At 42.0% G+C, this 13,703-nt stretch overlaps 1 protein-coding gene across 4 annotated transcripts in view; it reads right to left on the bottom strand.

The window, feature by feature from the left end:
• Nucleotides 1-10,241: 10,241 nt before the first annotated feature.
• The window catches only part of AJAP1 (adherens junctions associated protein 1), a 122,296-nt gene continuing 118,834 nt past the window's right edge, over nt 10,242-13,703 (bottom strand). For all 4 annotated transcript variants that reach the window (XR_013841605.1, XM_079987154.1, XM_079987156.1 and 1 more), the window contains one exon: nt 10,242-10,764. Coding sequence is in view for 3 of the 4 variants with exons in the window: in XM_079987154.1 (XP_079843280.1) it covers nt 10,743-10,764 (22 nt within the window). In the remaining variant the exon portion in view is untranslated. The remainder of the gene's footprint in view (nt 10,765-13,703) is intronic.

Here is a 13,703-nt window from a genome sequence, read left to right as displayed (position 1 = left end):
AAATGTGTGAAGGGGAGGGCTTGGGAAGAAGACATTCAGGAAATGTTGGCAGGTGCAGGGCAGACAGAAGAATGTCCTTCTTCATGTGGCACATAGTTAAACTACGAAACTCACTCTCACAGGAGGAAGGGATGCTTTTGGTGGCTTTAAAAGACTATTCTGCATTCTCATGGAGGAGAGGGCTGTGGATGGCTCCTAGTCACAATGGCTATGTTCTGCTTTCATGGTCAGAGGCAGTAATGCTTCTGAATACCACGCCCTGGAAGTTGCTAGTGACAGATAGTGTGCTGTAATGGTTAGCGTATGATCTGGGAGACCAGGATTTGAGTTTCCACTCAACCATGAAGCTCACTGGTTGAGCTTGGGCCAGTCATCATCTGGGCCTGTGTGATGTAGTGGTTAAGAGCGGTGGACTCGTAATCTGGTGAACCGGGTTCGGGTCTCCGCTCCTCCACATGCAGCTGCTGGGTGACCTTGGGCCAGTCACACTTCTTTGAAGTCTCTCAGCCCCACTCACCTCACAGAGTGTTTGTTGTGGGGGAAGAAGGGAAAGGAGAATGTTAGCCATTTTGAGACTCCTTCGGGTAGTGATAAAGCAGGATATCAAATTCAAACTCCTCCTCCTCCTCCTCTTCTCTGGTCTATCCTACCTCATAGGGTTGTTGTGGGGATTAAATGGGGAGGAGGCCAACCATGTACAGCACCTCAAGTGCCTTGTAAGAAAAGATAGTATGTAAATATAACAAATAAATAAGAAACTGAAGGATGGGAGAGTGCTGTTGTGGGTTTTCCCCAGGTATCTAGGCAACCATTGTGAGAATAGTATGCTGAACTAGATGGGAAAATAGGGATGTCCCATTCCATAACAGCAGCAACAGCAACAATTTTATTATTTATACCCCACCCATCTGACTGGGTTGCCCCAGCCGCTCTGGGCAGCTTCCAAAAGATATAAAACATAATAAAACATTAAATATATATTTTTTAAAAAACCTTCCCCATACAGGGCTACCTTCAAATGTCCTTTAAAGGTTGTGTAGTTATTTATCTTCTTGGCTCAGGGGTCGCATAGCTCCATGTCCTCCAACATTTCTTTGATGAAAATAAGGATATCCTAAGGAAAAGCAGGACATTCCAAGACCAAATCAGAAACCAGGATGGCTTCTGTAAATCTGGGGCTGTCCCTGGAAAATAGAGACACTTGGAGGGTCTAAGATATGTCTCTGGTCTGATGCAGCAAGCGTCTTCTTACATTCTCATGAGAGGAAGGGGAAGATATGTTGCATAAGCAGAAGGCCTTGTCTGAACAGGAGAACTTCATTGGATCCAAACTTCTGTCTCTTTTTTTTTGTGGGGATAAAAGTGGGGAGTGGGAAACTACAATGTTGTGTAACCTCTGTGAAAATTTTATGACAACGAATCAGGACAGTTGTTCAATGTGTGCTTTCTCTGGCAGCAACCACTGTGTCTTCCCCTAGGGCATAATTGGAGAACCTTTCTTTTGTTCCAGACAAAATAGCTATTATTAAGCACTGCCCCCATCTCGACAACAAAAGTTGTATTCAATTCAGCTGTTTCTAGAGTCCTGGCAACGCTTTCCCAAGGGATACTCACCTTGTCACTTTCACTCAGTTGGCAGGTAAAAATGTTCCTGGTTCCCTGGGATTTTAAGAACTGTCAATTGTAGCCCTTTTAAACATCAAGCGTATATGCATATTTAAAATAAAAACAAACCACGCTACTGTCTATTTGAATGTACCACTGTTGTCTTATTTTACTGTGCTGATGTGACAATATTATTTGGTGGGGGTTTTTCCCCTTGTCCCTGTCACAGATCTTACCACTTCATTAGCTACCCTAGGAACATACTCTTTCTTTCTTATTTATTTATTTATTTATTTATTTATTTGAACAAAGTGACAGGTAGAAATTAGGCAAGCAAACCATTTATTGGAATATTTCTTTTTGTGCCCATCAGAACTCTCTGTTCTCAGCTGCCTTCTGTAGTAATGAAAGAGGTGGAAACTGCACCAGAAACTACATTTAGAGATGATTCGATGAGCTCCCTTTTCAAATATCTAAAGGGCTATCAAATAAATGATGGAATAAATGTGTTGGTCCAGATGGTAGGATATGAGGCAATAGCTTCTATTCTTTTGGTGGGGAGAGAGAGATTTAGTCAAACATTCTGGCAAACTTCCTAACAGTATGAGCAGAGTCTGGATGGCCACTGTGATGGATGGTCCTTGAGTCAGTCTTAGAAAGCAATCAGAGTTCCTTGGAGTATCATCCAATCAGGAGACAGAATGGAGACTAGAAAGTCAAAATTTGGAACTTGACCTTTACATTGCTGGACAGGGATTAGTTTAGAGGCTGGTTGGGGTTGAATTAGCAGTTAGATGGACAGGGCAACACAGATTTTTCTTTTCCCCTTAAGGAGAAAGTAAATAAAAGAATCATGGAATTGCAAAGCTGGAAGGAATCCCAAAGGTCATGTAGCCCAACCCCTTGCAATACAGAAATCACAACTAAAGAATCTCTTACAGATGGGCCCCCAACCTCAGTGGAGAAGCTGCATGCTCCGCTACTGGGGACAGAGAGCAGACAGGGGCGTGACACACATCCGGGGGGCGTGGTATGTCACCTGCGAGGGCGTGGTGCATGTTCTGGGGGCGAGGCACGTCACTTGTGGGGGGGATGCATTGCATGTTGGGGGGCCGCCGCAATGGCACCCTATCGGAAGAGTGGTGCCGGGGGCGGACCGCTCCCTCTGCACCCCCATTCCTGCGCCAGTGCTCAACCTCTGTCTTAAAACCTCATATGAAAGAGAGTCCAATTCACTGTCCAAAGCTCTTACCATCAGAAAGAGCTTCCTAACGTTTAGTCAGAATCTCCTTTCTTGTCATTTAAATCCATTTGTTCAGGCCCTACCCTATGGAGCAGGAGAAAGCCAGCTTGCTCCATCTTCCATGTGACAGCCTTTCACCAGGTTAAACATACCCAACTCCCTCCCATTTGATGTATCCAATTGGTTTCCAGACCGACGTGGAGGATTTAAAATGTGCTTGTGGGCGGGGAGTAGTTGGTTTGCTTTATTATGTATTTTGTGTTCTCATTCTATATATTCATGTTGTGAGAGCACCCAAATCCCATCAGTCTCCTCATTCCCATTATTAGTGAGGGAGATTGCCACAGTCACCTATGACTGATGTCATAGCAGCGGGTATCTGGCAACAAGATGGAGTTGGGGTAGATTATATCTGGGGTGCCTCATATGATTCTCTTAGCCCAGATAGAAATAGGGATAGGGGAGAAATTTAATTCATCTGGTGAATTGGAGTCAGTTAAAGCCAAATCTATCAAACTCGCACGTTCTGAAACAACACACCAACAGAAACACACAAAATTTGCACTGACCTGAATTTTGCAATGCAACTCTCCAGCTAGTGTTTACAAGAATGAGTGTATATCAGGAAAGTGTTCGTAAAAGGGACTATATTAGTGAAAACTGCATAGAATATGTTGCATAGCATGCAGGAAGCATGCAGGAAAAAATATTAGGAGAAATGTCTTGTAAAATGAGTACATTCATCGAAACAGCAGGCACTAAAACACTCCCCTTAAAGAGCTAGAGTTCCCTGAACAATTAAACAGGTAACCCTGGGAGTGGTATATTTCTGAGAGGAATTTGGGGGTGGGTGGGAGGTCTACTAACAACTATTAGCACCCTTAACAAACTACAACTCCTAGATTAGGGGTGGAAAGCCAGGATTGTGTATGGTAGGACTTTCAGTGTGGTACCTCAGGTTACATACGCTTCAGGTTACATATGCTTCAGGTTACAGACTCCGCTAACCCAGAAACAGTGATTCAGGTTAAGAACTTTGCTTCAGGATGAGAACAGAAATCGTGCTCCGGCGGTGCAGCAGCAGCAGGAGGCCCCATTAGCTAAAGTGGTGCTTCAGGTTAAGAACAGTTTCAGGTTAAGTACGGATCTCCAGAACGAATTAAGTACTTAACCTGAGGTATCACTGTAATGTATGCACAACAGAGAAAAACAAATCCCTGCCTCTGAACCATGAGAATTTCACCAAAGTTTTATCTCTCTAATTTTCAAATGCAATTCCTTTTTGTATTAATTGATGGAGAACAATTACAAAAAATGTAGGGAAATTTGGGGAAAGAAAGGGATCATTTCCAGACCCATCCACTCTCTCCCTCAGCCTCTGAATGTCTGCAAGATGGCTTTTCCCCCTCCTCATAGCTCATTTGAACCGCTGAATCTTTGGACATGGACCAACTGAGACTCTAGGATTGCTTCACTACTCTCCCTTTTTACATCAGTGCAGCTGGTTGGAAATCGGAAAGCTTTTTCTTTTTTTCTTTTTTTGAATGGCTCTGATTGTGCAAATACTGGCAACGCTTCCCTTCTGGTGCAATCTAAATTTAGGAGTTCCTTTTTGTGTGCGTAAAATTAGAAAATGCCTGTTGGGTAGCTTTTCCTTTTGGCAAGACTCTGTGCCAAGCCAGGTATTTGTGGTGAGAGCAGCTGGACCCAAATCAAGACATCAAGTTGGATGGTTTGCAACTCAGGTTCCCAAAGTAAGTTACAGAAATTGGCAACTAAGGGCTTTGTCTGAAAGTACAGAGGGGCTGAACAACCAACCCAATCTCATTTTAGTCTTGCTGGCACTAGATCATAGGTATGTTCCATCCTGAAAGGTGTGGGGGGTATTTTTTGGGGGGTGTTGGTTGGTTTTAAAGAACTCATTTGCATTGGATGCATTTTTACACACATTCAATGGAAAATGGGCACTTCTAAAAAGGAAAATGTGCACTTTGCAATGCTTTTAAATACTTTCATCTGTAAAATATGCATTTCTTCCTATACACATAGAAATATAATGCTGTCATCATGCAGCCTCCTTTGGAGGTTTTGTAGGGCTGCATCACGATGGATAGGCATGAAGAAGTGGTGTTGGGAAGGTGAAAAATGAGTTTAATGGTTACATGGGGTTGGAAGTGGAAGTCCTAGTGTGTTAATGTGGGAATAGCGGTTGGTTGGTTGATGAGTGTAGCGAGAAGGGGTGCAGCCCCTAGTTGCAGTGGTTTTTTTCTGGGGAGACGCAGGGGTATGCATACCCCTAAACATTTTGTGAATCTTTGTACTTTTGTCAATTTACTGTATGTATTTTTTCCCAATTTGAACTCTAAAATGGTGATTTTCTTGAGTCAAAATGAGAATTCCCCTAAACATTTTTTTTATAGAAAAAAGGCACTGCCCAGTTGTATGCATATTTGTGTAAAGCAGTATTTCTGCATACACATTTTGCATTCACCTTTGCCAAATTGGGAGAACTGCATAATCTGACTGCCGGTTGCATTATAGTATAAAATGCACAGAATTTGGAAGCAGGTGTCAAATTGGGTCAGTCTTCTGTAAGAAGAAGACCAAATGAATCCCTCTTCTAATTGCTGGGACCTGGTTTTGCATAGGCCACAACAGAAGACCAGATTCAAGTGGGACTGCCCTGTCATCTAGAAGTTGGGGGCAGCGGATGTGTTTAGAGCAATTTCAAAAATAACAAAACTAAATGTTTCAGCATTCCCATGACTCACCTTACTGAATTTATTCAATGTTCTGAAAAAAAAAAACACCAGACATTAATTTCCCTTCTCTTGTTAGCAGCTCAAACAACTGCAGCAAAGTTTTGGAATGGTTCTAATTTTTCAGACTGGTTCTGAAAGGTTTGGCTATTTTTGAAAAAACCCAACCATAAGTTAAGGGTACAAACTGATCAGAGAAAAAGAGAACCATATGTGGCAATTTGGCGCTCACTTATTTAGTATGTTAACTCAAAAGAACACAAAAGAACAGTTCAGGCTCAACACAAATCTGCTTGGTTATTTTAGGAATTTCTTGTACCCTTGTGTTTGCTTGTTTGTTTTCATTTTTTCCTCTAATTTCTTTCATGCTTTTTGATGTAACCACATATAACCACAGAGTTTGGAATATGTTTGTCTTGTCTTCTCTTGCTTTGCAAAATGGATCTGCAGTTTCTGCCTGCATCAGTCTCAGGAAGTGGCAGTGGGGTGGTTAACTGCAGCAGTGGCAGCAGTAAGGGAGAAGTACGTATTGCCACTGCTGCCACTTCCAGAGACCGATGCAGGCAGATCCAATCCAGCCTTTAACTACTGTCTGCACACCTCTATGTTTGGTTCCTTCTTCCTTTGTTCTGCCTTTGTCTCCTCCCCACTGCCACTTCCACATGGATCGTGGCAGCTGAGGGACCTGGGTTGTTGCTCTGTATGTTCTCCCTTCTCACCACGGTCTCCAGGTTTGCCAACATTATATGCTACAAAGATGTCTGTAAACATGACATGAGTGCTGGCAACATTAACCCCACAGAATGGGAATCCTTTGCAGATAAATGTTGTGTCTGGGGAGAGTCAGGTTGTGTATCTGAGGCATTGCGGGGGGGATTTGGGGGTCTGAAAGAGCCCCCTTTGAAGGAGACCAGGGGTTCTGTTAAAAATCTCTTGGCTCACAAAAGCTCCCTTTTGAGACATAAGAGACACCCTTTCCTCTGCTCACAGAAGAGGCCCCTTTGCAGAGACACCTGGGTTCAGAGAAGATGAGAATGGCATTTGGGAATGTACTTCTGAAGAGTAAATTTATGGGAGTCTGGCCTTCCCAGCTTACCACAAGGACAACTCGCCCTTATGTAGGCTTGTTATCTATGTAAACATAAATCACAGACTACAATTCTACCTTTTAGTATGTAGGCTTGTATCTATGTAGACTAAGAAGTGAGGGGCCCTCAAAGGGATGCCATGTCAAGGTGCAAACTGGACAGAGAGTTGTATCCAATGAGTGTTTTGCCAGCTACCTCTGCAAAAGTCTGGAGCTTTTGATTGGATTTTATATAAATCCTTTGTCTGTAAACCCTTTAAAAAGTTCCCCGTGGACAACACCCGGGGTTCAGTTTTTGCGGAGCAATGCCACTGAAACACTTTTACTGCAGTAAAGTAAACTTTGGACTCTTCCTTCAACCCGACTCATGAGTAGTTAATGGTACTAGTGTGAATAGCAGGTTTTCTCCTGCTTCATAACCACAGTGGTGACCAGAGCAGGAGTGATTGCTGGGAGGAACACAGAGAGAGGAATTGTCAAGGTGCACCAGTAGCAGTAAAACTGGATGCCTTAATCTGCCCCACCTGCAATAAAACATGACTCTCCCATATTGGTCTCTACAGCCACAACAGGTGCTGTAACTCTGCAACAGTTTGACTTTACCCCAGAAGGAGCATTCTTCCATTGTCTCCTGAGACAGACGGTTGGCAACTACAACAGTGCTGTGTCTGGGCACCCCCAGCACCCCCTGCCTATGCCTTGATATGAAAGGGAAGGAAGCCATTTTACATTGTCAAATATGTAATGGTATGTATTGATGTATAGAGAAAGGCTCTTCTGGGTGTTTGCAAAAGACCAGAAGTCATGGAGGCCAGTGAGAACCATTGTTTAGTGGCAATGTCTTCCAACCTTCACCAGCCTGTTACCTTCCCGATGTTTTGAACTACAGCTCCCATCAGCCCCAGGAAGGCAGGAGTGCATGTTTTGCAGGTCTAATCCCAGGTCTAATCCCTGGTATTTCCTGTATTTTAGAGTACAGGAAAAACTTCCACCCAAGGCCCTGGAGATCCACTGACAATCAGAGGCAGTTTTAGAAAGAAAGAAAGAAAGAAAGAAAGAAAGAAAGAAAGAAAGAAAGAAAGAAAGGAAGGAAGGAAGGAAGGTGGGAAGAATGAACCTCATTGATTTCTGAACAATAAAAAATGAAAATTGTTCAATCATTTCATTTTTAGGTACCCACCCACTGTTCATTTTTATTGGTACACAAATTGAAACAACCTGGAACAACCTGGACAGGTCACAGTGAGGTCACAGGTGATAAGAAAGACAGATATAAAATTAGGTCTACAAATCAAAGGCTCTTCTGGTTCATCCATCTGGCATTTGGCACATTTGATCCTTTGAAAGGGTAACAGAAGGCCTGGGAATTTTATGCCTTTTGGATGGTAAATGCCAATGCTGTAAACATCAGAAGTCTTAAAACAAACATAAATGGGAGTTGAATGAAATGAATGGAATTCAAAGAAATGAAAAACAAAATTAAGTTTAGGCAAAGGTATTGCTAGGTACTTAAAGGATTCAGGGCACTGGCTCTTCGGAACACAAATGCACAGAAAACTTGCATATGTTAATTTATATGTATAGATGCAAATGCAGGTTTCTGAGCAAATTAAGGTGATAGATGGCTGAGTGCTTACGAGCACACTCTTTGCAACTCAGCATACCTCCTGTCAAAAACTACTCACATCCAAGTAATTTTTTTAAATAAAAGCAGCTTTTTAAAAGGGTCAGGATATCTGACCCAGTGCAAAATGCTTGGGCCACTTACTAATCATGTTCATAGTTTAAGAATGAAAGTAGAGAACCTTAGCATTTTTCCTTGGCTTGCATGTACTGCTCTTGGTAGTAGTGTATGATTTGGTCAGATCAGTCTGTGTTCTGACTCACAGCAATTCTTCCTCCAAGCATTTCCTGCTTTATGGTTGTGTAGACTTTTCATCGTAGTCTCATTCTGAAGATCGAGTGGTGCCCATGGAAATTCTCCCTCCTACATAACTCTTACAGGAGTCTTCTTCTTAATTTTGTATTTATTGTTTATTACTTATGGAAAAGTGGTTCCCACCTTTCTCCAAAGCTGCTCAAGGCAGCTTACAAAAATTAAAATCAACAATACAATCAATAATAAACTATCTTAGAAACAATTTTTAATAAAAAAAGAAAGAAACCCAGTAACAGCAGCCCAGTAAAACAGTTTCAGCAGGAGTTTTTTTTTAAAAAAGGAGAAAAGAAATAACACAGTGTTAAAAACACAGGGGAGGACACAAGGTGGACCTTATCTGGTGCCTAAGAGAGAGTGATGATGGCTCCAAGTGATAACTTGCCTAGGAAGGGTATTCCACAATCACAGAGCCACCACACAAGAAGACCCTCTCTCAGGTAAGTGAGCTACTTAACCTCTGTAGGACAAGGAGATCCTTATTTGATTATTTGAGCTGATAGGCAGGTTCAAGTGGAAGGAGAAGACCTTCACCTATCCCAGCCCACCAAAAACAACTAGAGGCTTTGGAAGTCAACACAAGGACTTTGAATTGTCCTCAGAAACAAAAACCAGCAAACTGGTGAGGTAAGCACCCATCATGTTCTGGTCCAGTTGATGTTCCCAAACACCTTTCAAAGCCCCTCCTCCCCCATACAACACATTGGCTTATTTTCCTTTGCTTTTGGTCACCTGGCATACACTAGCCTTTCTCCATGAAGTTCTGAATGTGCAGATAGTCATGTAGTTTTCAAGCATCTTTTCCCACACTGGCTCGTCTGCCATGGATCTCTTGTGTGTTGACAGAAGGTTCTGAAGCAAATGCAAAGATGACCACCAGAACTTCACACATCAGATCTATTGGCCATTGTCATTGCCTTGAGTGAACTTGAGGGGCTGTTCCTGAACATGGCCCCCACGCTCTCCTGTGGATGTGCATTGCAGGGAAAGATTTCTGTCTTTCAAGAATGTGGCGCCACCATTGCTGACCTTCTCATCAAGGGATCCTCAATAAGATTTAAAGGAACCCCAGGGAACACAGTCTGACAACCTTAACCATGTCTACTCAGAAGTACATCTCAGTAAAATCAATGTGACTTACTCCCTGTTAAAAAATTTTAGCGTTGCATCCTGAAAACCATAGGCATGGAGAAATGTCATAGCCTGAATTGGTTCCTTCTGCACACTGAAACTCTCTGTGTTCACATGGGATCCACTTTTGTTAAATTCTTTTGTTAAATTCTAAGAGCTGTAATCAACATGGATTATTTAGAGAACGCTCAGTTGCCTTTTCCCAACCCTGGGATTGTTGTTGTTGTTGTTAAATTAGTTCTCTTGTAGAAATGGGCTTTGAAATGCAGGTGTCAGCATGTATGTTTGTGAAAACTAAATTTCTGAAGTAGAAAACATCCATTTATTTAAGTTCATATATACTAAGCGTGTCAAACGGAATCATATTTATAACCCACAACACCCATTTCTTTGATGGTATTAATTTTTTTTTTTTAGAAAAAAACAACAACCCAGAACATTTAAGATTTTTTTTCCAAAAATTTGCTACAGTACAAAAAGTGTTTGTGTTTATATATATATATATATATATATATATATTATATGTATAGTAACCAGAAATACTGACTTTATTAGAAGAGATATTCCCCACCCTTGCTTTCACTATATATATTTTTTTCTTTTTGACATGTATTCCGCTCTGCGTCACCTTCTGAAGACGTTTCCCCCAGGCGAATCATGGCACATTATGGTATTATTGGCACAGGTTCAAAAATAGAGTCACAGTCCACACATGTCCCAGACTGAAGCCATGGCTCTGTTTGGCTGGCTTCCATCTTCTTTCTTCCATCTTTGCTTGCAAGTTTATTCGCTCCCCACCCCAGACCCCACCCGCGACCATCTTCTCCCATGAAAAATAATGCACTCCTCGAAAATTCAATCACTCGTAGGGGCAAATCCCTTTTTTATTATATAAAAATATATTTGGCTGTTCTTTGAGTCTTCCATCAGTAAACATAAATGGTAGGTATAGGTAACCCATTTCCTTTTTTTTTTTTTTTTTTACAGGTTCACCAATGGAATCCTGTTAAGGACAAAAAGAAAATATTAAAATTAGCAGCATCCCACAATGATCTACAGTTTTTTTATTTTAATTTTATTTTTTAGTATTAGCCATGCATTAATTTTCAGTGGCTATCACCTTCTTTACAGCTCATTTTCACCTTTAATTAAATTGACCAAATTTAGAGAAAATCAACAAAAACTCAAATAAAACAGTAGCCATGCGCATAAGGACCCTCCGCAGACCAAATATACAATCATCCAATGTAAAATGTAATTTTATTTCCTCTTTAAATAAAAACAGAACATGAGAGAGAGTCTAACCAAGACATGCTGAAATCATATCCGTTGGAACCAAAGCTATATACATTAATTGATTCCACGGGGTTCAAATCTGAGCATGACTTGACATTAGATCACACCCAATGAAAATAATTTTTCTAGCCTGGTTAAGGTAGGTAACAATATGTACAGAAGCTTGAAAAAATACTTTTCAAATTATGGTTGTGTTGGTTCTGTATCACCCCTTCCTGCCACAGGAGCCCAGGGAGACTCACAGCATGCAAAAAAAAACCTATAGCAGCAGATGGAAATATTGAACTGTTTGGGACTCTTCACACAGATCTCGAAAGCCTGGACAAACAAACACATCTTTGACTGACGATGAAAAACTGTCACTGTGGGAGGGAGTTCCACAATTGGTGCACTGCCACCAAGAAGACCCCCATTTAAAACATAAGAACTCATTTAAAGTCCCTCATTGAAAACATGAGCGCCTCCTGGATCAGGCCACTATCCCATCTACTCCAGCTTCATGTTTTCACAGTGGCCAACAAGATGCCTCTTCTGGGAAACCCTCAGGTAAGAGCTGAGCACAAGAGCACTTCTCTCTCCCTTCCTGTGGCTCCTAGAAATGGGTACAGTGGTACCTCAGGTTACATACGCTTCAGGTTACAGACACTTCAGGTTACAGACTATGCTAACCCAGAAATAGTACCTCGGGTTAAGAACTTTGCTTCAGGATGTGAACAGAAATGTGCTCTGGCGGTGCGGCAGCAGCAGGAGGCCCCATTAGCTAAAGTGGTGCTTCAGGTTAAGAACAGTTTCAGGTTAAGAACAGACCTCCAGAACAAATTAAGTTCTTAACCCGAGGTACCACTGTACCTGAATATTTCCCACATCTAATGTAGCCATTCAAGAGGCAAGTGGTGTATTAGGGCAGAAATAATAAATATAGGTCTCTATGATCACATACTGGACAGAAGCATATGATTTAAGTTTTGAGTTATCCTATCTGTTACTTTGTCTCATGTGGCTAATAAAAATGCAGACCCAATTCTATTGAAAACAACCCTGTTGCCATCCAAACTCTCTCTCCATCTCCAGCTCTAACTCCCACTCCACCTACCACTCACTCCCAAACTCAACTGACTCCCTAAACTGTCTCCCACCAGCATTCAAACTCCCTTTCAAACTCTAATTCAATCACCATTCACTTCCAATATTCCATGCACACTCTTTCTCCCCCTTGCAACCTAACACATACTTTAAATCACATATTACCCGTATACCATACTTGCCCAAACATTTACTTTAATTACACTAGGCGCTGTTCTTCAACTCGCTATGTTCACCAACCTCCCCCCACATTTCTCCTACATTAACCCATAGAGCATCCACTTGCCACCCCAGGCAACTACTAAGCTTCCTTTTCACTTTCCTAACCCCATTTCCACATGCAAATCTAGGACCGTGATGTGGCGCTACTAATCCTCCAGTGGGGGCTGTGTGATGACAGCCTTGCATTTTTATGTATATAGGAAGATATACACACACAATATTGTTTACATAAACACCAGAACATCACAGTGATACCCATCAGTGGAACTCCAAGCAGGGTCACCCCAGCAGATCTCAGGGCACAGCTTGGCATAATAATAATATTATAATAATTTATTATTTATACCCCACCCATCTTCCTGGGTTTCCCCAGCCACTCTGGGTGGCTTCCAACAAAAGATTAAAAATACATTGAAACATCAGTCATTAAAAACTTCCCTAAACAGGGCTGCCTTCAGATGTCTTCTAAATGTCAGATAGTTGTTGTTCTCTTTGACATCTGATGGGAGAGCGTTCCAGAGGGTGGGCACCACTACTGAGAAGGCCCTCTGCCTGGTTCCCTGTAACTTCGCTTCTCGCAGTGAGGGAACCACCAGAAGGCCCTCGGTGCTGGACCTCAGTGTCCAGGTTGAATGATGGGGGTGGAGACGCTCCTGGAAGGTATTGGGGAGCAATGTCACCAGCCCACACTCACTTAAGTTAACCAGTTATGGCCTATCAAAAACCAAAAACTGAATAACAACTACATACAAAGACAATCCCAAAACCAATTCTCTTCCTACACACAAAAGAGCTTCCTAGACCAGATGAGACTACATGTTCCTCAATCGCTCTCCTACAAGCCGTGGGATGTGAGACCACACTTTCCCTCCCCACCAACCCTGTGCTAGTACCCCACCTCCAACACGGCTAGACATCCAAGTGTGCATGAGGAATAATGTTCAGTTGGGGCATGCATGCATTCAACCCTACAGACTTACAAGCCAGCTTGCCTAGTCAATTTCCTAGACAAAATCAAGAAACCAACATTGTGATTAGAACCTCCACCCACTGGATTTTATGCCCTAATATCTAGTTCAGACTTGATGGGCTTGTGTGGATATCTGATGGTATCAGAGGCAAGGTGAGGGGACTGGGCTGGCTGATGTTGGGGTTAGGCAATCAAGGAATATATCATTTCTTGTTATCTGGTCACCTGGGAAAGTTCCTTATCATCTCAGGATACCAACAAGTGATACTATACAAGCTATCTAATTTTAGTGCCGCATTGAAACATCTCCTGCATTTTTGACTATTGGTGATCAATTAATGAGAAAATAACTTTTTTAAAAAATACAGCAC

This window comes from Podarcis cretensis (assembly GCF_951804945.1).
Source record: "Podarcis cretensis genome assembly, chromosome: 8".
Taxonomy (NCBI): domain Eukaryota; kingdom Metazoa; phylum Chordata; class Lepidosauria; order Squamata; family Lacertidae; genus Podarcis; species Podarcis cretensis.
The sequence above is the reverse complement of the archived record's forward strand: the minus strand, read 5'-3'. Positions and strand labels throughout refer to the sequence as shown.